Here is a 20000-nt window from a genome sequence, read left to right as displayed (position 1 = left end):
TGTGATTGGCCGCTAAGAGCTGACAACAGGTCATTGCTCTCTCTTGATTGGCCGCAAAGAGCAGACACAGAGTCAGAACTGTCTTTTGATTGGCCACTAAGAGCAGACTCAGGGTCAGAGCTCTCTCTTGATTGGCCGCTAAGGGCAGACTCAGGGTCAGAGCTCTCTCTTGATTGGCCGCTAAGTGCAGACTCAGGGTCAAGGCTCAGGAAGTCTCTCTCTCCTACACTCTGAATCTCGCCTCCTCTTGCCAATATTCCCCGGGTGCAGGCGCACGTCTATAAATACCCTCTGAGACGGACAAAGGCGTTACTCTTTGACCGTTCACAATAGCCGACGATCGCTCACAAGGCCCGGCTTTGTCTCTTTATAAAAATAAAATGTGAATGTCCGCCGCGTTTCTCTGAGACATTGCTGAGGAGTGAGGTCATGGGGGTTTGGAAAGACGATACGATGGATTGTGATAGAGGAGCTGAAGTGGGCCTTTGTGTCGGAGCGCGTACTCTAAAGCAGCGTCCTTGACCAGCTTCCAGTGGAAATAAAGAGTGCTGATCGCTAAGCAACAGTGGCTAACACTGACCTGCGTACTGGTCTGAGGCCCGGGCCGGGTCACTTCCTGTCCCGCTCGTACCTTGTCAGTCGCGGAAGTGTGCTTCGGTGCCATGTCTCAGTCCTCCCCTGACCTCTGAGAGCACATCAAGAGCATCCAGGGTGGGGACGGATGACTCATCGGGACCGTGGGGTGTAACTGCCAGTGTTAGAGCCCCTCTCACCAGTCCCTGTACGTCACCCCCACCGCCCGCTGGACTTTCTGTGCTTAGTTGTTCTAGTTGTGTCTCGTGTTACTCTAGTCCTGCTGTACTACATCCGTTCTGATGAACAGGAAGGATATCGTCCGTTGCTGTTGGCAACGTTTCGGAGAGAGAGTGTCCCAGAAGACGAGGATTCATACAACATCTCAAACCCTGAACACGTATGAGGATGTAGAGAGGGGCAGGAGTTTGGGGGAGGAGGAAGTTCTATTCCAGTGGCGATGAGTTTTCTTCCTCTGTCCTGCGTCCGGTGTGTGTGTGTTTCAGAAGGGGGTGGTTGGGAGGACTGGCTGTCCGTGTCCTGTTGACCCCCCTTGACTGAGGCCGATTATTGCTCCAACGCCAATGGCGTCATCCTCTCTTCCCTTCATACCAGCTCCTCAGGCGGCCATTTTGGCCCACAGACCCACGGCTGCCCCAGTCCAGGGCTGTGTTTGGGAAGCCCCATCCTCCTCATGCTGTGAGCGTTTCAAACTGCCAGCCGAGCTCCACGCTAAAATATAGCTTCTGACATGAGCGTGGTAAGACATAGCAGGAACCGAAAATTAACCTGGATATTCCATTTCCTGCCTCTTGCAAAGCCAACAGGAAGGGTGTTGTGTGTGTGTGTTTCTCATTGGATGAGAGAAAACGATCCTAGGACACTGACCAGCTGCTGATCCATGTGCTGAGTCAAATAAATTGAAATTGGAAGGAATAATCGAGCTGAGCGAAAACTAAAACATACACTGAAGGAGACTAATAAGCACCGGAGGACAGGTGATTGCTATAGTGTTAATGATGTGGAGGGTTTGGCACGTTCTGCTATTGAGCACATATGTTCTATTCTCTGCCGTCAAAGACACCATGCTCCCAGCCAGAATAAGAGCCTATTTGGCAAAGGATAGCATAAGAGCAGATAATTTGGCATGGGGTGGTGCTGTCTCGCTTTGCACGGCCTCTGGTGTGTGTTCTCACACTCTCCTTGTGGGCGCATGCTTTTGGGGTACCTTCAGATATAGTGATTCCCTCCCACAGTCCAAAGACAACTGCATACTAGCATACTACTCTACCTAAACTTCAGGGTGATTTTCATTGAAATGTCGTTGGAGTGGTAGGCTGTAGTAGTATGTGCTTTCGAACACAGCCATGCAGTCATCGTAAGCAGGAAGCACTGCCTGGAGACTCCTGGTCTCCCCCTACTGGATGGTACTGGCATTGACCCGATACATAGTGAACTCTGTAGTTCCCACCCATCCACACATAGCCCCCATCAACGCATGCTTGAGACATACACAGATATAATAACCAGTCCTGAAGCAGAGAACAGTGAGACAGACAGAGGACAAGCTGTGGTGTACCATCACAGAGACTAAATTAGTCCAGCTGTGTTTGAGTGACCGAGCTGGGAGTGATTGGGGTACATGGAGAACGGAAAGAACAGAGTTTGTTTTTTTCAGGGGGGTGGGGGGGAGTGAGTAGGAAGCAGAAGGCTGCTGATATGCTGGTATGCTATCATCAGTTCAGACAGGAAACCCCAGCTGGAACACATATCCTTTTACCCACAATGCCTCTGGACTGTATGGCAAACCTATACTTTTGGGTTTGTTTGTTTTCCTTGTTTGTCTTCTTTGTGTTGTTTTCAGTAAATGCTCTACCATTCATTATCTGGTATCTTATTGTGTTTTTTTTTTTTTGGGGGGGGGGGGGGGGGGGGGGCGGGTTACGTCATTTGCTAATTCTGGCCCTCGCATGAACAATGCAGTATTGTTCTGCATGAAAGACCCCGAGTGAACAGCTCTTAAAAAAAAACAGTTCGTCTCATGTGAAAAGCTTGCCTGCGTAGTATCCGCTATCCAGTTTGTATTTTTCTAATTATCAGCCAGGAAAAAAATTGGTTTTCACTGCTGCAATTTCATTCTGAAATTAAGATATTGTGCAAGGACTCTTAAATTGTGCAAGCATGGCGTCAGCAAGCATGCTGCCTACAGTCTTTTTCACCACAGAGAGAAATTACACGTTTGGGAGGGAGATGGAGGACAATCAGGGATGGGGTGTTAGGCCGTATAATATCCTGTAGATCCTGAGACAATCGCTTCATGGAAGGAATGTGTGTGGGGAAAATGTGTGTGTGTCTGTGTGCTTGTGTGTGTGAGTGTTCGTTTTTGCATGTGTGAATATATGTGTTCATGTTAGCGCATGTGTGTTTGCACGTGAGTACATGCTTGTGTGTGTCTGTGCACATGTGCGTTGTATGTGTGTATGTGCATGTGTGTGCATAAGGGTGTGTGTGTGTGTGTGTGTGTGCATCTGCGTTTGATGATGAGCAGAACTGGGCTGTTGGTCACACCCGAAATTCCATAAGTATTGTGTGAACTCACAGCGCCACTGGGAGGGTCAAAGGTCGCAGGGCTGGATCACAGGAAGGCCTGGCAGGATGAGCAGAGGGAGCCAATCACAGCCCGGGCCGGCAGGGCCCAGCGACCCCAAGCACTGCTCTGTCGGGGTGGGGCGGTCTCTGGGCGCTGGGTGTTACCTGGGAACGGGGGCGGCTGAGGAAGCAGGGTGGGGCTCGCCTCTGACTGAGATTTCTCACACACACACTCATACACGCACACACATACTGTACACACACACACACACACACACACACACACGTACACACACACACATACTGTACACACACACACACACACACGTACACGCACACACATACTGTACACACACACAGACACACACACATACACACAAATACAGACACACACACACACACTCACACAGATACACACTCACACACGTACACGCACACATACACACACACAGACATGCACACACACGCAGACACACACAAACAGACACTCACACACTCACACAGATACACACATGTACATGCACACATACAGACACACACAAGCACACATAGAGACACATACACACTCACACACAAACGCTCAGACACATAGACACACATACAGACACATGCACACACACACACACTCACACACACACATAGGAGTACTGCGCCCCAATCCTGTCTTCAACCCACTTCCCCCCGAGCCCCCCCCCCCCCCCCCTTCCCACATCCCACATCCCACTCTCTGAGGGGTCCACAGCACACTCCCTTTTTCTGTGTGTGTTTTTTTTTCTTTCTTGGCTGCCCTACTTCTTCTATTGTTTCCTCTCCCTGCCCGGCTTCCTGGAGGAACACGGGGAAGCGTTCGAATGGCGAGGCGCGTGAAACAGAGCGAGAAACGCGCGCGGCTAGCGGAATGCGAGTGGGAAGGTGTCTTTAATGAATGGCCAGATAATGGCTGACCCTCCTTCGCACTGTATACTCTGGAGGCTGCCATTTGTTAGCGTGCGGCACTTAACCCTGAAGCCGCTACAAAAAAGTCAGGCCAGTCCCCCAGCATTGCACAGCTAGAGAGAGAGCGGGCCGGTTATCCCAAGAGCATTTGCACGGAACGGGAGTGTGTTCTCACTTGTAGACCACCTGTGTGGCTGAGACTGTCAACCTGATCTTCTAGAGAACTGGCCCGCATCTGTCATTTCCCAGCGACATTCTTTCTAAAAAAGAGAAATTGCCCATAATTGAATTAGTGTTTTTAAGAGCATGGATTTTCACAGCTCAGGGGTTTTTTAGGGCTGATAGATAGTTTATCATCCCCATATCATTATTTTACTCTCTGAGGCTTAGTTATGTGTGTGATAACAGATCCTAATATTTTCAGTCACCAGCTACTGTGGGATCCAGCTCTTTCACATGTCAGATCTAATCACACATCTGGGAATAATGAATAAAGAAAAGCTTAACGTCTACTCCAGATGTGATCGGTTTCCTGCGCTGAAAGGTGTATCTGGGTGATTGGGCATTTTTTCCCATGAAGCCACAGGATGAGAGGAGAGGTTAGGTTGACCCGCTGGTTTGTGTGGGTGTTATATTGGCGGATAGCTGGCTGGGTTCACCAGGTTATACCGTAGTTACAGAGCTTTCCTTTCTGCGTACAGTGGCCAATCATGATTGGTGATATTTTTTGTTTTTTGTTGTTTTAAGTATTGTGAAAGTAGTAATAGTAGCAGTAGTAGTCTATTTGAAAGATTTCTGTTTGCTTAGCTACTTGTTTTAGGTCCGATGACATACCTGGTGAGGTATGGTAAGAGATAATCACAACCCTCTGAAGAATATATGGTCTAAAAGGCATTCAGAACAAAAAGACCCAGGCATTACCTGGAAACGTCTCATCAGGAGAGCAAAATCCATTTATATATGGTATTTCATAAGCAGTTGGAGACAGCTGTGCAGAGTGGTCATTAATTAACATATTAAAATACCAAATTCATAACAGATTAGCCCTATAATCCAATATAGCACATTATCACAATATCTCAGCTTCGATATTGAAGCTTTGTTTTCCTGCAGCGATCCACTTAAAACTCAATCAAGGCGACTAGACGATGCCTAGTCAGTCAGCTACACTGTAGACCAGTAATAATGAGCATAAATATGAGTAATATTCAGCATATTTGGGAGCATTCCCGGGACACACAGGTTAACAGCCCTGCTCTTTCAGACGGGCCAATGGGAGATAATTTTTTACCGAGGTGAGTCGTGAGCTTTGACCTTGGTTTAATGAGGCATTGGATTTGTGCTTTGTCCAGAGGAAACACTCCCCCTCACAGACCAATCAAAACCACTTCCAGTAGTGACATAAGTTTCCTCCCTTCCGAGTATTGATCAGGTTCAGGTCGTCTTGGTGGTGGCTGTTCCGTTATGAAATAAATATGGTCCATGGGCAGTTTCCTCATGGCAGTTAGCTTGGCTGGAGGTCTGTCACATTGGCTTGTTTATCTCTACTCTTCCTGGGAGGAAACCATTAGCAGTTTCATAAGCACAAAAGCCATGAGCAAATCCCTAAAGTAAAAGCATAATGACATTCCGGAATGGGTCCAATAATGTGACGGTTGTAGCGGTCATACGTTCTTGTAATTGTCACTTTGAAACTGGATTTTGTGTGCGTCTTGAATTTCAACACTAGTTCACTGTGAATAGGAATCGATTAGAAATAAAAAGAATAAAATAAAAAGCACTCATTTGTTATTACGCCCTTGCCCTTCTCTATCAAAGCCTCATCTCCCCTGGCCTGTTGTCCATGTGTGTCCGTTTAAGTGCCTCAAAACCACCGCTCTGCTTTTTCAGAGCGTTTCCTCTGCTCTCGCGGAAACCAAAGAGCTTTCTGGCAGTGGCCAAGAACATAGGATTTACAAAAAACTACAAGGCAGAACACACTTCAGTGGTGGTTTCCCCCCGAAAATGTGCTATGAGTCAGGACTGGGATGCATTTCAGGGCCCTTCTCTGAGTCTGTAACTCTGCTGTACTGCATAAACCACCTGTTTGAGAAGCAATTTCTCTATTTTTTTAAATCTCCTTCTTGTCCTACATCTTTTTTCTGAGAGCTATGGGGTGATGGGTGGGTGGCCAGTCTGCTGGAGACAGAAACCTCAGAGAAGATCAAGAGAGGGGGGGGGGGGCGAGGAGGGAGAGACAGGGAGAGGGGAATAAAGAGGGAGAGAGCGGGATTAGGAGTGAGAGAAGGAAAGAAAGGACATGCGGACACAGGAGTGAAGAAAATGGGAGGTGAGAGTGTGTGAAAGTGTGTATCCTCCAAGCTCCAGATCATCCCTCAGTATCTATGTGCAACAGGAGAAGGAGAGAAAAAGACAGGGAGGGAGAGAGATAGAAAGCGTGAAAGGGAGAGGGGCAGAGATAGAGAGAGGGGGAAGAGAGAGAGAGGGAGGGGGAGAAAGATAGAGGGTAAGAGCAATAGAGAGTGGGAGGGAGAGAGATAGAAAGTGTGAAAGAGAGAGGGACAGGGATAGAGAGAGGGGGAAGAGGGAGAGAGAGAGGGGGAGAAAGATAGAGAGAGGGTGAGAGCAATATAGAGTGGGAGGGAGAGAGATAGAAAGCGTGAGAGGGAGAGGGGCAGAGATAGAGAGAGGGGGAAGAGGGAGAGAGAGAGGGAGGGGGAGAAAGATAGAGAGAGGGTGAGAGCAATAGAGAGTGGGAGGGAGAGAGATAGATAGTGTGAAAGAGAGAGGGACAGGGATAGAGAGAGTGGGGAGCGGGATAGAGGGAGGGGGAGAAAGATAGAGAGAGGGCGAGCGATAGAGAGAGGGTGAGGGAGAGAAAGGCAGAGAGAGGGAGAGAAACTCTTATAAAGTTAATGACCCAGAAACCCTTCCCTGTAACACACAAGAGGAGGGAAAGAGAGAGTGATTGCAGCAAGAGAGGGGTAAAGTGACACCACATTCTGCACTGTGTGGAAGAGCCAAGTGGACGAGCCAGGCGGAGAGAATCGCGGGCGATCTGCGAGCTCCATTAACACTTTTTTTTGGAAAATGGTGGGATTCTCTTCCTCCTCAGCTGTTGCCACGGGTACGTAGTGAATTTTCAGCATTTTTTTAATCTGCTTCTCGGATGGCAGCATCGTACTCAGGGGGGATTCTGGGACAGATGTGTCAGATCTTAATTGGGTATGGATGTCTGCCGTTCATGCTCGTAAACTGGAACTGACCAGAGTCAATTTACGCTTTTCATAGATCCCTTTGCAAAGCATGTGTGTGTCTGTCTGTGTGCAGTCATATATATATATATATATTCAAATATTCATATTTTTTCATATTTTCAATAGCTAGTACTTATTGCTCTGTTTGGATTAGCCTCCAATTTGGAGAAGGAATCTGGTAGTTTTTTGGTTCCGGAAAAGTGATGGGAATCTGTTCCTATGACAGAATGTGCTTGTAGCAATGATCTGGGATGTCAGTCATTACGACAGACACACATAGCATAGTACACTTCTTGCTGTAGTATAGGGTTGGTGTTTACCATGTTACCATTGGTCGTATGGCGTTGTACAAATGTCAAGATGTCAAGGGTTTGCTCTACACTGCCTTCATCATTAATCTGTTCAATCTTCACACTAAAGATCACATTAAGTTTCACGTGAGCCTTCTCCTGGGTTCTTGTAAACAGTGGTTGTAACAGAAGTCAATAATACTGTAAATCATATCATATATCATGGTGTTGACATTATTTAGGTCGTTTTTGTTTTCCGTAGAAATGCAATCAGATTTCTCAAATTATTTTTTCTGTATTATTGGAGGACTGAAAATTTGTTTGACAAAATGAAAACAGAACATTAATGCGTGTTCTTTGTGAGGTGGGGGGTGTTGATGGGTTTTTGGGGGCCAACTTTTAGAAAGCTAAGGGTGAGTGAACAAAAAAGTGTTCAGACGCATTACGAAGCTTATTTTCTGTCTTTAAAGTCAGTCCAAGAGAAAGGCGTACACGCTTGGTGTTTTAAGGACACCCTCCCAGGAACGAGCCCTTTTTCCTCAAGCCGGCCGGAGATGGAGGCGACTCGGGGGATGGTAGTATTCAAACGGGTAACCAGTAGGGTTTGTTTTGATCTGGCTGGAAGGGGTGTGGAGGGGGGAAGAGAGGACGGATGAAAAACAACAAACGTCCGAGCTAACAAAACAGACCAGAACCATGTTGAACTGATTACATGTGGCAGGACCAACAAACCTCAGCGGGCGGCTAATCTGGACTGAACTACAGGTAGCCCGAAGATCCCCATCTGAGTGTTTACGGGACTGGGCTTTGCCCTCCTCCTTTCATCCCTGGGTCCTGCCGGGAGGTTTTCGGAGCCGATGTTATCAGAACGAGCCACATGTGTTCCTCTCCCAGACGGGGGGTTTGGCGGTTGAGAGACCTTGATGTTGTGCTGACCCGCACTCTCACTTGGCTTTAGGGAAAGCCCCACTGCAGGTGTTGCTGTAGATAACACGGAGCCTGGTGCCTCTGCTTGTCAAAATAATCAGGAATAGTCTCCACCCGGTGCCTTGCGGTGTGGTGGAGGGAGCGCTTGCAGGGACTTGCAGCCGGTTAACGGCTGGAATGAGGATGAGGATTTTCATGGCTCCTAAATCTGGCGCTATGGTATGTGGTTGGTTGGTGCAGAAAAGGGAGCAACGTTTGCTCTCCATGGAAGTATAGAAATATAGTTGCACAACAGTCTCTAGAGTTTGCAGGGAATGGTGCGAAAAACAAAAAACATCCAGTGAGCAGCGGTTTTGCGGGCAGAAACGCGTCGTTAATGAGAGAGGTCAGAGGAGAAGGGCCAGACTGGTCAAAGCTGACAGGAAGTTGACAGTAACCACGCATTACATAGTGGTATGCAGAACAGCATCTCTGAACACACAACGGGTCAAACCTCTAAGTGGATAGGCTAGAGCAGCAGAAGACTAAATAAGTCTAAAAAATAAAGTCTCCCTACTAAGTGCTCACTGAGTGAATCATCAGAAACAGTTGAGACAGACAGATTAGCTCTCTCTTCTCCGAGTACATGCTACACTACAGGAAGTGATGTCAGATGTTACGGGCAGAGCCTTAGCTCCATGTCTCAGCATGTTTGCTAGGGTGAGGGACGATTATCTGGTCTTTCTGAAGCAGGATTCAGCTCTCTGCATTTCTCATATCCCAGCAGCCTCTTTGCTCCTGGCGACTCCATTAGTCTCGTCCAGATGTCAGCTTGGGCGTGTGATCTGCAGGTGAATGTGGCCCGCGTGTAGGGATGATTTGTCTGTTCGTAACTAATGGAAGCAGAGAGTGATGGATTCTGACACCCTCAGCACTGTAAATTACATGAGCAGTCTTCCATTTGCTGCCACACACACACGCGCGCACACTCTGTCTCACACACATTTACAAGCACTCTCGCTCACACACACATACAGACATTAATTCATTAATTTATTCATTCATACACAAGGTGGTTTTATCAACCTTTTTGTACTGTAAACCTCAATTTTTAGGCCATTGCTCATCGCTTGCTGGACCGGACGTACGATTTCTGAATAGACAGAAACGGTTACCGGCTGTTTACAAGCTGCCGAATCCCCGGATCTCACCAACACCCCAGAGCAGCTGGAGACAGGTGGGGGTGGGTTGCCAGATTGGAGGATTATTATCCCTGGATCCCAGAACCATCTCCCCTTCAGTACAGCCAGTCTGACCCAGTTGCAGCCGGCCGTTCTGTACTGTTAGTAATTAAAGTGCTTGCTTGGCCTAGATGTTCCTGACAGGGTGGGGCAGCCGATGGGGTAGGAGCAGGGAATTTTGGACTCATATTCTGTACACAAAGACACTGAGCTAAGAGCTTTGGGTTATGATCAAGATCTCTCACCCCCACATTAGCGAGACAGGGGAACTAGGGAGTGGAGCTCCAGTTGCTTTAGGTGGGTGCTCTAGTGTGAACTCGAGCTGACTGTTGAACTCTAGAAGTTTCCATTTGGGGAATGGAGGATAGAGAAAGAAACTGTGGTCCCAGAATTCATCCGCCGGGTTTGGGCCGGCTGAGTGTCTTTGGGAAAGGTTTGTCTCATGTGTCGGATCACCTACAAATGAATATTTCATCTATTTCAATCAACAGGATAGCAAGTGAGCTTCACAAAAATGTATTCAGGTTTGGTGCTGAACAAGCAATGTCTTAGTATTGAGGTTCTACTACCTCTTACAAGTTGAGGGAATGGGGGAAAGGTAGAACTTTGTTTCACACCAGTACATCAAGAACTAAAAAACAAACAAACCTCTGAATCACGCATCGAATTTCATCAGTAATTGAAATGGAAATCTGACTGAGGGGAAACATGCTGCAATAATTATTATAGTTGTTTTTTATCATTAATATATTATATATGATAATACAGCTGTGGAAGGATGTGGCTGTTGGTCCAAGGTGCTGTTCTGCAGTCCAGGCAGTTGTTTTGGGAAGGCTGACCGCTTCTTTCATAGTGGAGGTACAGGGAACTCCAGGAATAGACAGCTCCATTGTTTATTCTGCTGGGTTTCTCGTCCGGAACAGAAACGGGGTAGAAGTCTAAGATTGCTTATTAGTTCCATTAAGAGCTCGGGCCCCAGCGTAGATGTTTTTGGCAGGGTTTTCCCCTCTGCTGGCCAGTGTGCCAAGTTTTCCAGATGTCCAGTGGAGAATTTCATCCCTCCGGCCCTGTGGAGTCAGTCTGTCCGCTGGGCCTCCGGAGCTGGAGGTCAGCAGTCGGCCCAGACTGGGGGAATCCCGCTCTGTAATATTTCTCTGTTACATTCATTAATGTAGCAGACGCTCTTTTACAACTGCTGAAAAAAACAGCTCCAGTTTTTAAACAGCTGGTAGCTCGACATGGTTTAGCTAATTGACCACTTCAGGCCAGCTCTCAGCTTGACATGGTTTGACCAGCTGAAGCTGTGTTTTGAAACAGCTTGTAACTGGTTGACAGACAAGCGACCAGCACTAGCTGGCTGACCAACTCATACCCAGCTAGACCAGCTTGAAAATTGAGCTGGTGATAAGATGGTCTTGCCGGGTATGAGCTGGACAACCAGCTAGTGCTGGAAGCTTGTCTGAAACCAGTTGTTTCAAGCTGTAGCTGGATTAGCATTATTAGCATTTCAGCTGTGTAGCCTGGAACAGTTCACTGGGGGATCAATGTCTTCCACCATTTAGTGGAAGGAATCAAACAAAATAATAACATACGTAAGGCGGTTATGTCACAAGCATACTATAGATTCCGCAGATGTTTGCTCTCGCGCCCGTGGCATGACCTTCGACCTCTGACTCTGATTATGTAAGGAAACAACTCCCAACAAATCACACCGCGGGTTCTCTTTGAGTTTATGGGCCACGGGAGACGAGCACTCGCACGCCTCTCTGTTCACTTCACTCACTGTAGAGAACATCGAAATTAAATGACCTGAAGTGAGCACGTTGACCCTCGACCCCGGGAACAGCGCCGTGTGCCTCGGCGCACTTGACGGGTCTTTAAACCTGCGATTTGGAATTTTGGCGACACGCAGAAGGGAGGACGTTCACTTTGGCTGGAAAAGCCGGGGCCAAATGCAGCGGGAATGTGCGGATCTAATGTCCCGGAATGTGGCCTCGGAGCGTGCGGCCGGTCATTAAGGCTGGAGGCCAACGCTCCGGTTGTCATGGTGAGAAAGACAGCTCTGGAATTACAGGAATCGGGGATCTTACGCCACTTTGCTGTGTCTGGGGATTTTGAGGGTAGCAGGGGATCTAAGATCAGGAATCACCGATGGGAATTCTGCCAGTATAGGCTATAGGTGCTGGTACTGTCTCTAAGTCTTTGAGCGTTTTCCTTTGAAGCTCTTTTCTAGACTAACAGAGACAGTAATATTTAAACTGAAGGGGCTCCATGCTCAGGTGAAGAAATTTGCTTTTGAATCCAGCAGTAAATGCCCATTGCATGATCCAACGATTCATTCATTTCTCAGAAATTGACCTGGATACACAAATTCTTGGAGTTTTTTGTTTTTTGTTAAAAACTGCTGTTATCTTGAATGAAATAGTCACATGTAAAAACTGTTGCAGTTAGCAAAGAATTCGTTTCTGCATGTTTATTTAACTTTTGAAACAGCCACTCTCAGTGTATTTATAGCCATAGCACCAGTCATTTTGTTAAACTACCTGGATAGAATGTAATCTAGTGCCTTTTCCCAGTTCTGAGGATGATATTGATGTCATATGAGATCTTGTTCTAGTTACCGTATCACGTATCTCTACAGTATGTATTGATCAATCAATACAATAAATACAACAACCTCTTTAGACATGACAGAATAAAGTGTCAAAGAACATGTTTCAGGGAAAACAAATTGTTTGAATGTCCCTTGTAGTGTATGTTTCAGCATGTACAAAATAGTTGAATATGTGGTTCTTGAAATTAAGACCAGAAACTCATGTCCCCCTACAGAAGACAACAATTCATTCCCGGGACCTATGTGGAGATAGAGAAGAAATACTGCTGCCTTTGATAGCTTGCTGATGTATTGATGACTATCCATTACCAGTACTACAATGACCTCTGACCCATGACCGCTGCTCCCCCCAGTGATGGAGCACCTGGTGTCAGAGCTGAACGTCCTTCTGAAGATGCTGGACCACGAGGCCCTGAGCCCAGTGACTGCGGAGAAGAAGGCTGCTGTCAGAGGCCTGCTGAAGCAGATGCAGCCTTCAGGTGAGAGAGGAGGAGGAGTGTGTGTGTGTGTGTCTGAGTGTGTTTGTGTGTGTGTGTGTGCGTGTGTGTGTGTGTGTCTCAGTGTGTGTGTGTGTGTGTCTGAGTGTGTTTGTGTGTGTGTGTGTCTGAGTGTGTTTGTGCGTGTGTGTGTGTGTGTCTGAGTGTGTTTGTGTGTGTGTGTGTCTGCGTGTGCGTGCGTGTGTGTGTGCGTGCGTGTGTGTCTGTGACAGTGTGTGAGGGAGAGGGGAGACAGAGAGTGACAGAGAGAGAAAGAGAGATCAAGAGAGAGTGTCTTGGGGAACATTTTTCTTGTGCTCTGCCTGCCCTGGCTAAATGTTTTGACACCAGCAAATTCCTTTTGTGAGAAGAAGTGCTCACCTCCAGTATACTACAATGCACCTGGGGATACACTGATCTGTGGGTTGTTTGTCATGCTCTTGTTATACCAGATAAAAAAATCCTGATGAAAAATAATGCTAAAATGGAAGCCAGTCAATTTCAGTGCATAAGGGGTGAATAAGGGTGTCAATTAAGGAATGGAATATATTACAGTTCAGCAGCCTGTTGTTCTCAGCGCTGAAGAAATCTCTTTCTTGAATGTTTTTCCCTGGCAGTGAATGGAATGGACATATATGTGAACACTTCTCTCTATGGGAATGGGACCAGCTTTGTGGAGTCCCTGTTTGAAGAGTTTGGTAAGTCAGTAACAAAGTCCCAAATGTGATTCCGCTGAGTATATTACCATACTGCAAACTTTAAATATAAATACTATCGTAGTATAACACATACAGTGTATGATACAAAATAAAAAATGCATTAAATGAGCTGGGCAGTCAGTAATATTTTCATGATTTAATGAATATTACCTCCTGCCTCATCAGACTGTGACCTTCAGGAGCTCAAAGATACTGCAGAAGAACCAAAGGACTCCCCAGCCACACCAGAAATACCCCCGTCAAAATCGGTAAACAAAATCTAAACATCCATTACATTACATTACATTATTGGCATTTGGCAGACGCTCTTATCCAGAGCGACGTACAACAAAGTGCATACCCATAACCAGGGATAAGTGCGCACATCCAGCTAAGCTGTGATAATGTGATATTTCTATATTCACTCCTCAAGCCTAATATACAGACACTCTTATTATACTTGTCTAATTAACTAATCTAATTATGCCATGTCTTACTGTGTGTCTGCACCTGTTTGCATTTTTGAGATTATATCACTCAGTCCAACACTGTTGTGGCATATTTGTGGTGTTCATGGTGTGAGTGTTTATGTCTGGCTGTTTCACCTCACAGTAATAGAGATAAGCTCCAATCCAGACAGCCAGCTAGCCACAAAGCTCACGCCTCACACCTCAGGGACTTTTTTCATCTTATTTTATAGTTTGCAGTACACACAATTGTGTTGCTGTGGTTCTAAGTTTTAATGTTAGGGTGCTTTGAATTGATGAGTTGCTACAGGACACTGCTAAACTCTGTCCCAGTGAAGATAGAGACCTGATTCCACACTTTTTCACTTTTTTATTTTAGAGCCCAGCAGTCACACCCCCTCCCCTGCCAACCACGCCCCCTCCGGAGGACTACTATGAGGAAGCGGTGCCCCTCGGCCCAGGCAAAGCCCCCCAATACATCACCACCCGCAGTACGTAACCACACTACATTCCCCATAATGCACTGCTAGCCCCACTCATCATATCCACAGCTTTTGCCAGCAAAGAGCCTGATGGGATGCGATTGTGTGACCTTTCAACCCTGACCTTTACCAGACAGCTCCAGCCCCCCCAATTCTATCGAGGACGGGTACTACGAAGATGCAGACAACAACTATCCCACCACCTGCTTGAACGGGCCTCTCAAGAACTCCTGTAAGTCCCCTCACTGCACCAGTGCTTGTGCTATGCAGCAGGGGTTTCCCACCCTGCTTCTGGAGATCTATAATCCTGCAGGTTTTCACTCCAACCTTAACAAAGCACACCTCATTCAATAGCTGGAGCTTGGTTAGCAAACCCAGTTTCTGGACATCTACCATCTTGTTGGTTTTGGTAAATGGTAAATGGCTGGCATTTATATAGCGCCTTTATCCAAAGCGCTGTACAATTGATGCTTCTCATTCACCCATTCACACACACACGCCAACGGCGATTGGCAGCCATGCAAGGCACCAACCAGCTTGTCAGGAGATTTAACGGTTAGGTGTCTTGCTCAGGGACACTTCGACACAGCTCGGGCGGGGGATCGAACCGGCAACCCTCTGACTGCTAGATAACTGCTCTTACCACCAGAGCCAATGTCGCCCCTACCCCAACAAAGCACACCTCATTCAACAGCTTGAGATCTTACTGAGCTGCTTATTAGTCAGGTGTGCCAAATTAGGCTTGGAGTGAAAAAACCTACAAGATGGCTGATCTGGTTCATGGGAACCGATGTCATACAGCCTTGTTCCTCAAAGGTCCTCAAGGGCTGAGAACTTCTGATTTTCCACCCTCCCTGTACCTGAGAGTCAGGTGTGATGACAGTCTAGCCAATCAGCGGCACAATTTGTACAGTAAATTACCTGGGAGGAAAGAAAACCAGGGCTGGATTTCGAGGGCCAGATTTAAGGATCCCTGCTAAGCCAAAAGCCTGCCCCTTCCTCAAAAAGCCATGTACCACAGCCTGTTTTGACAAGATGGCTAACTAAGACTGTGTGTCTGTGTTCCAGACAACGACTCGGATGCACAGAGCAGCTCGTACGAGTCGTACGACGAGGAAGACGAGGAGGCGAAGGCTCGGCAGATGACGCACCAGTGGCCGTCGGAGGAGAACTCCATGGGCCCCGTGAAGGACTGCCGAATCTGTGCCTTCCTCCTGAGGAAGAAGAGGTTCGGCCAGTGGGCCAAGCAGCTGACCGTCGTCCGGGACAACCGGCTGCTGGTGAGTCGTGTGACGGTCCGTCAGACTGAGCTCCAGGAGAGCGGCCTTCTGTGGCCTTCTCCTCTAACTTAACCCTTGTGTTGTCTTAAGGGTCAAAAATTACCTGCCACTATGTTTGCCACTAAAACCACCTACATGATCTCTTTTTTACCCTTAGGACAAGGGGAGTATACACAATGTTAAGACTACACAAGGGTTTTAAAAGCTCACCTGCAGACTACAGACAGTCCTGGAATAATATATACAGAACATTCATAACTTAATCTCAAAAATAGCCTTTTGCATAATAGATTAAGGACCATCAGGTTTTTTGTTTACCTGTAATTCTGCTTTGGGTCTTACCTGTGTGTGCATTTAACTCTACCGAACTATGTGTGCGTTGATTGATAAGAGGTAGCACAATGACTCGTACTACATATGACTGATTGACCATTGCTGAGATGAGATGTGTGTTACTTTATCTTTATAAGTCTCAATAATTTTAATAAGAAAGAGATCCTGTGTAGTCCAGACATATGAGAAATACAGTACTCTGCTTGCTAACCCTTGATTGGCCCTTTCATAAGTCAGTTTCACCGAGTGTGTCTGTCGCTGCAGTGCTACAAGAGCTCCAAAGACCACACCCCGTACATCGACCTGCCGCTGAACCTGTGCAACGTCATCTACGTCCCCAAAGACGGCCGGCGGAAGAAGCACGAGCTGCGTTTCTCCCTGCCCGGAGCCGAGGCCCTGATCCTGGCCGTGCAGAGCAAGGAGCAGGCCGAACGCTGGCTCAGGGTAACTACAGTCTGTCCCAACTGCCCCCTTACTGCAGCTCAGGGTAACTACAGTCTGTCCCAACTGCCCCCTTACTGCAGCTCAGGGTAACTACAGTCTGTCCCAACTGCCCCCTTACTGCAGCTCAGGGTAACTACAGCTGCTGTGTCTGTCCCAACTGCCCCCTTACTGCAGCTCAGGGTAACTACAGTCTGTCCCAACTGCCCCCTTACTGCAGCACGGGGTAACTACAGCTGCTGTGTCTGTCCCAACTGCCCCCTTACTGCAGCTCAGGGTAACTACAGTCTGTCCCAACTGCCCCCTTTCTGCAGCACAGGGTAACTACAGTCTGTCCCAACTGCCCCCTTACTGCAGCTCAGGGTAACTCACAGAGCTGTGTCGTCCAACCTGCCCTCTTACTGCAGCGCAGGGTAACAGGGTAAATGTCCAGTATGTGTTAATTCAACTCAAGCAGAGTACATGTGAATCCAATGGGGGCCGTATGTGCAATGTGTAAGAGTTGATTTAACAATGAGCATTTTGCTGTCCGCTGTTCCACCGTATTACTGACAGAACCACAATTTTTAAGAATCAGTTGAAAAATTGTCTTAGGAGTAAAATATCAGGGAAGTGACTGCTTTGGGCCAGCTTTGAGTGAGTATACATGTTGAGTATGTGTTGATCTCATAGTGTGGAATGAGCGTGCTACACCCTTTTCCTGCCTGCCTCCCTGCCAAGTCTTCTGTACCACAATAAAATACGTAATGTGACTTTATTGTGATATCTGGATTATCTAGATGAAGTATCATATGCTGTCATATATCTGTGTATTGTGTTGTTGTATCATATGACTGGGTTTATTATCAAATAAACCCAATCAATTAATCTACTGTTGCACTGTACCACTGTTTGAGACCCATTCACTCAGGGTATGTTCTGTATTTCTGTATACTATTGGGTTCGTATGAATCTCTCTTATAGAGGATGAGTTTAAGGGAGTCGCATGACTGTGAGTCATTTGTTCCCCCCGGCCGCACAGGTGATCCGTGACCTGAGCAGCCAGGAAACCGTGGGATTGGACGAGTCCACTTCTCCCATGATCCTCCGCAAGCTGGAACTGGAGAAGGTAAGCGCAGGATTCTCCGCTAACACCGGGGGATTGTGGGAAGCCGGCCCTGGCGTGGCACGCGTGCGTTTCCCAGCATCCAGGGCCATCCCTGTCCGGCGGGGTGCAGACGGACGTCTTCAAAGCCGCGCCCCTCGTACAGACACCCCCCGGGGGGTTAGAAAGACAAACACGGCCCCCGCCTGTCTCCCCGCGGTGCATTCTTGGGCCTCAGTAAATAACGGTGTGGGATAAACAGAGAAGATAATCACTCAGCTGGAGAGACAGGCCTCCTCCCTTCTCCCCGACTCCCCCGGTGTAATGAGCGCACGTCTGCCCTCAGCACAACGCCCGCTCCCCTCGACGCGCAGCGTAAACACCGTCGCCCAGGGTAACGGCCAGGGCCCGGTCTGCGGCACCACGGGCTCCGGGTGTGATTAAAAGGTCCGCTTAAGGACCGTAAATTGCTCAAAATGCCGTAGCAGGTAACATCGGTTTGGAGAAATGACTTGTTAAAGGGAAGATGACACGTATTATGGCTTTTCCTCCTGCACACCGCAGTCGAAGAGCTTGTTTTTTGTGGCGGGGGGGGGGGAACGAAGGAGAGGAGAGCGAGTAGCAAATTTCAGGTTGCAGTGGTTTTGGAAGGCGGCGTGTTTCTGGGTGCGTTTTCGTGGGTGGAAAGTGTTAGTGTGGGTTTCCCCCGTGGCGGTGTTACTCGAAAGCTGGATGGGTTTGTGTTGCCTGTTTGTTTGCTTACGTGTCCTGTTTGTAGCTATGGTGAGTAATGTTGTTGTTGTCTTGATGTGGAGACTGAGCCCACACGTCGCTGACGGTCCTGGCTGTTCTGTTGTTTCTCTATGTGGCGGTTATGGGTAGGTTCTGACTGTAATGTGACGCCGCTCTTTCTTGCAGAGGCTGTCGGCCGATAAACACACCTCGGACTCGGACAGTGTGGCTACGGGAGAAGTCTCCACTGGCCACGCCCGAGACAGCCGTGAGCACGGTGAGTGTGCGTGTGACTGTGTGTGTGTCTGTGTCTGTGTGTGTGTCTGAGCTACTGTGTGTGTGTGTGTGTGTCTGTGTCTGTGTGTGTTTGTGTGTGTCTGTGTGTGTGTTTGTGTCTGTGTGTGTGTCTGAGCTACTGTGTGTGTGTGTGTGTGTGTGTCCATGTGTCTGTGTGTGTGTCTGAGCTACTGTGTGTGTGTGTGTGTGTCTGTGTCTGTGTGTGTGTCTGAGCTACTGTGTGTGTGTGTGTGTGTCTGTGTGTGTGTTTGTGCGTGTGTGCATGCATGCATGCGTGTCTGTGTGTGTTTGCCTGTCTGTGTGTGACTGCATGTGTTCGTGTATATATGTGTGCATGTGTGCGTGTGTGTGTTTCTGTGTGTCTTAGTGCTTGGGTGTGTCTTATTGTGTCTTTCCCTTTGTCGTCTTAAGTGTGGTTCACAGACACAGTTCTGTAAGTAAAGAGCCTCCAAGCCTGCTTTCCTACTTGGAACCCCCCCCCCCCCCCTAAGCCATTTCCCAGGTGCCATTCAGGCCTTATTGTGATGTCATCCTCCGGCAAAGACAGGAAGTGACCTGCGGAAGTGCCCGTTCAGAACGCTTCCGAAGGCTTTACAATGTCTGCAGCTACAGGGTCACAAAACATCCTCCTAAATGTCTTTTTATTCGTGGGGTGGGCAGATTCTGTGTGTGGAGCCTGACATACAAAACAGACAACTCTATTATCAGTTTGGTATGCTATTCTTGAGGGCCTGTTTTAACCTTCTATTCATAGACGGTCAAAACAGGCCTTCTATTTGAAATAAAGATTTCATTTTTAAAATGGCACAAATTACTTCTTTTTTTTGGGATTAGGCACACTGTGTTCCATGATGTGTATTCATTGCCAAAGACATGTTCTTGTTACAGCAGCAGAGGAATTGAGGATGTTAGCTGTACATTGTGAAAATTAATTAATTAATTTTATTAAAGGCACAGATTTATTTCGGTATATAAATAATTATACACCTCACCTGACACAAGGTGCTAGGCTGAGATAATTCAGTTAAAAAAGTGTAGATGTGTTGCAGCTCACATATAGCCACACAAATGTGTACAGAACAGAAAAAGGGTGAGTATCTCCCAACGCAGCACAGAACTGCTGAAGACTCCTGTTCTAAACGGTAAATTATCCAAAGCGCTGTACAATTGATTCTCATTCACCCATTCACACACACACTCACACACCAACGGCGATTGGCTACCATGCAAGGCACCAACCAGCTCGTCAGGTGCATTTGGGGGTTAGGGACACTTTGACAGAACTGGGGTGGGATCAACCCGGC

The 20000-nt window shown here is 47.5% G+C and overlaps 1 protein-coding gene across 3 annotated transcripts in view; it reads left to right on the top strand.

Annotated features, from left to right (window-relative positions):
• The window catches only part of LOC133132819 (actin filament-associated protein 1-like 1), a 35791-nt gene that overhangs the window by 6065 nt on the left and 9726 nt on the right, over window positions 1-20000 (top strand). For 2 of the 3 annotated variants that reach the window (XM_061248571.1, XM_061248569.1), the window contains exons 1-10: window positions 7002-7225; window positions 12760-12885; window positions 13500-13580; window positions 13767-13849; window positions 14427-14538; window positions 14663-14761; window positions 15598-15809; window positions 16407-16586; window positions 17605-17691; window positions 18586-18676. In XM_061248571.1, coding sequence (XP_061104555.1) covers window positions 7189-7225; window positions 12760-12885; window positions 13500-13580; window positions 13767-13849; window positions 14427-14538; window positions 14663-14761; window positions 15598-15809; window positions 16407-16586; window positions 17605-17691; window positions 18586-18676 — 1108 coding nt within the window. In that variant the 5' untranslated portion in view covers window positions 7002-7188. Of the gene's footprint in view, window positions 1-7001; window positions 7226-12759; window positions 12886-13499; window positions 13581-13766; window positions 13850-14426; window positions 14539-14662; window positions 14762-15597; window positions 15810-16406; window positions 16587-17604; window positions 17692-18585; window positions 18677-20000 lie in introns of those variants that run through there. The other variant, XM_061248570.1, reaches the window with a different exon arrangement.

The sequence above is a fragment of the Conger conger genome, chromosome 7 (genome assembly GCF_963514075.1).
Source record: "Conger conger chromosome 7, fConCon1.1, whole genome shotgun sequence".
Taxonomy (NCBI): Eukaryota; Metazoa; Chordata; class Actinopteri; order Anguilliformes; family Congridae; genus Conger; species Conger conger.
Note: the sequence above shows the minus strand (reverse complement) of the source record. Positions and strands in the feature narration are given on the sequence as shown.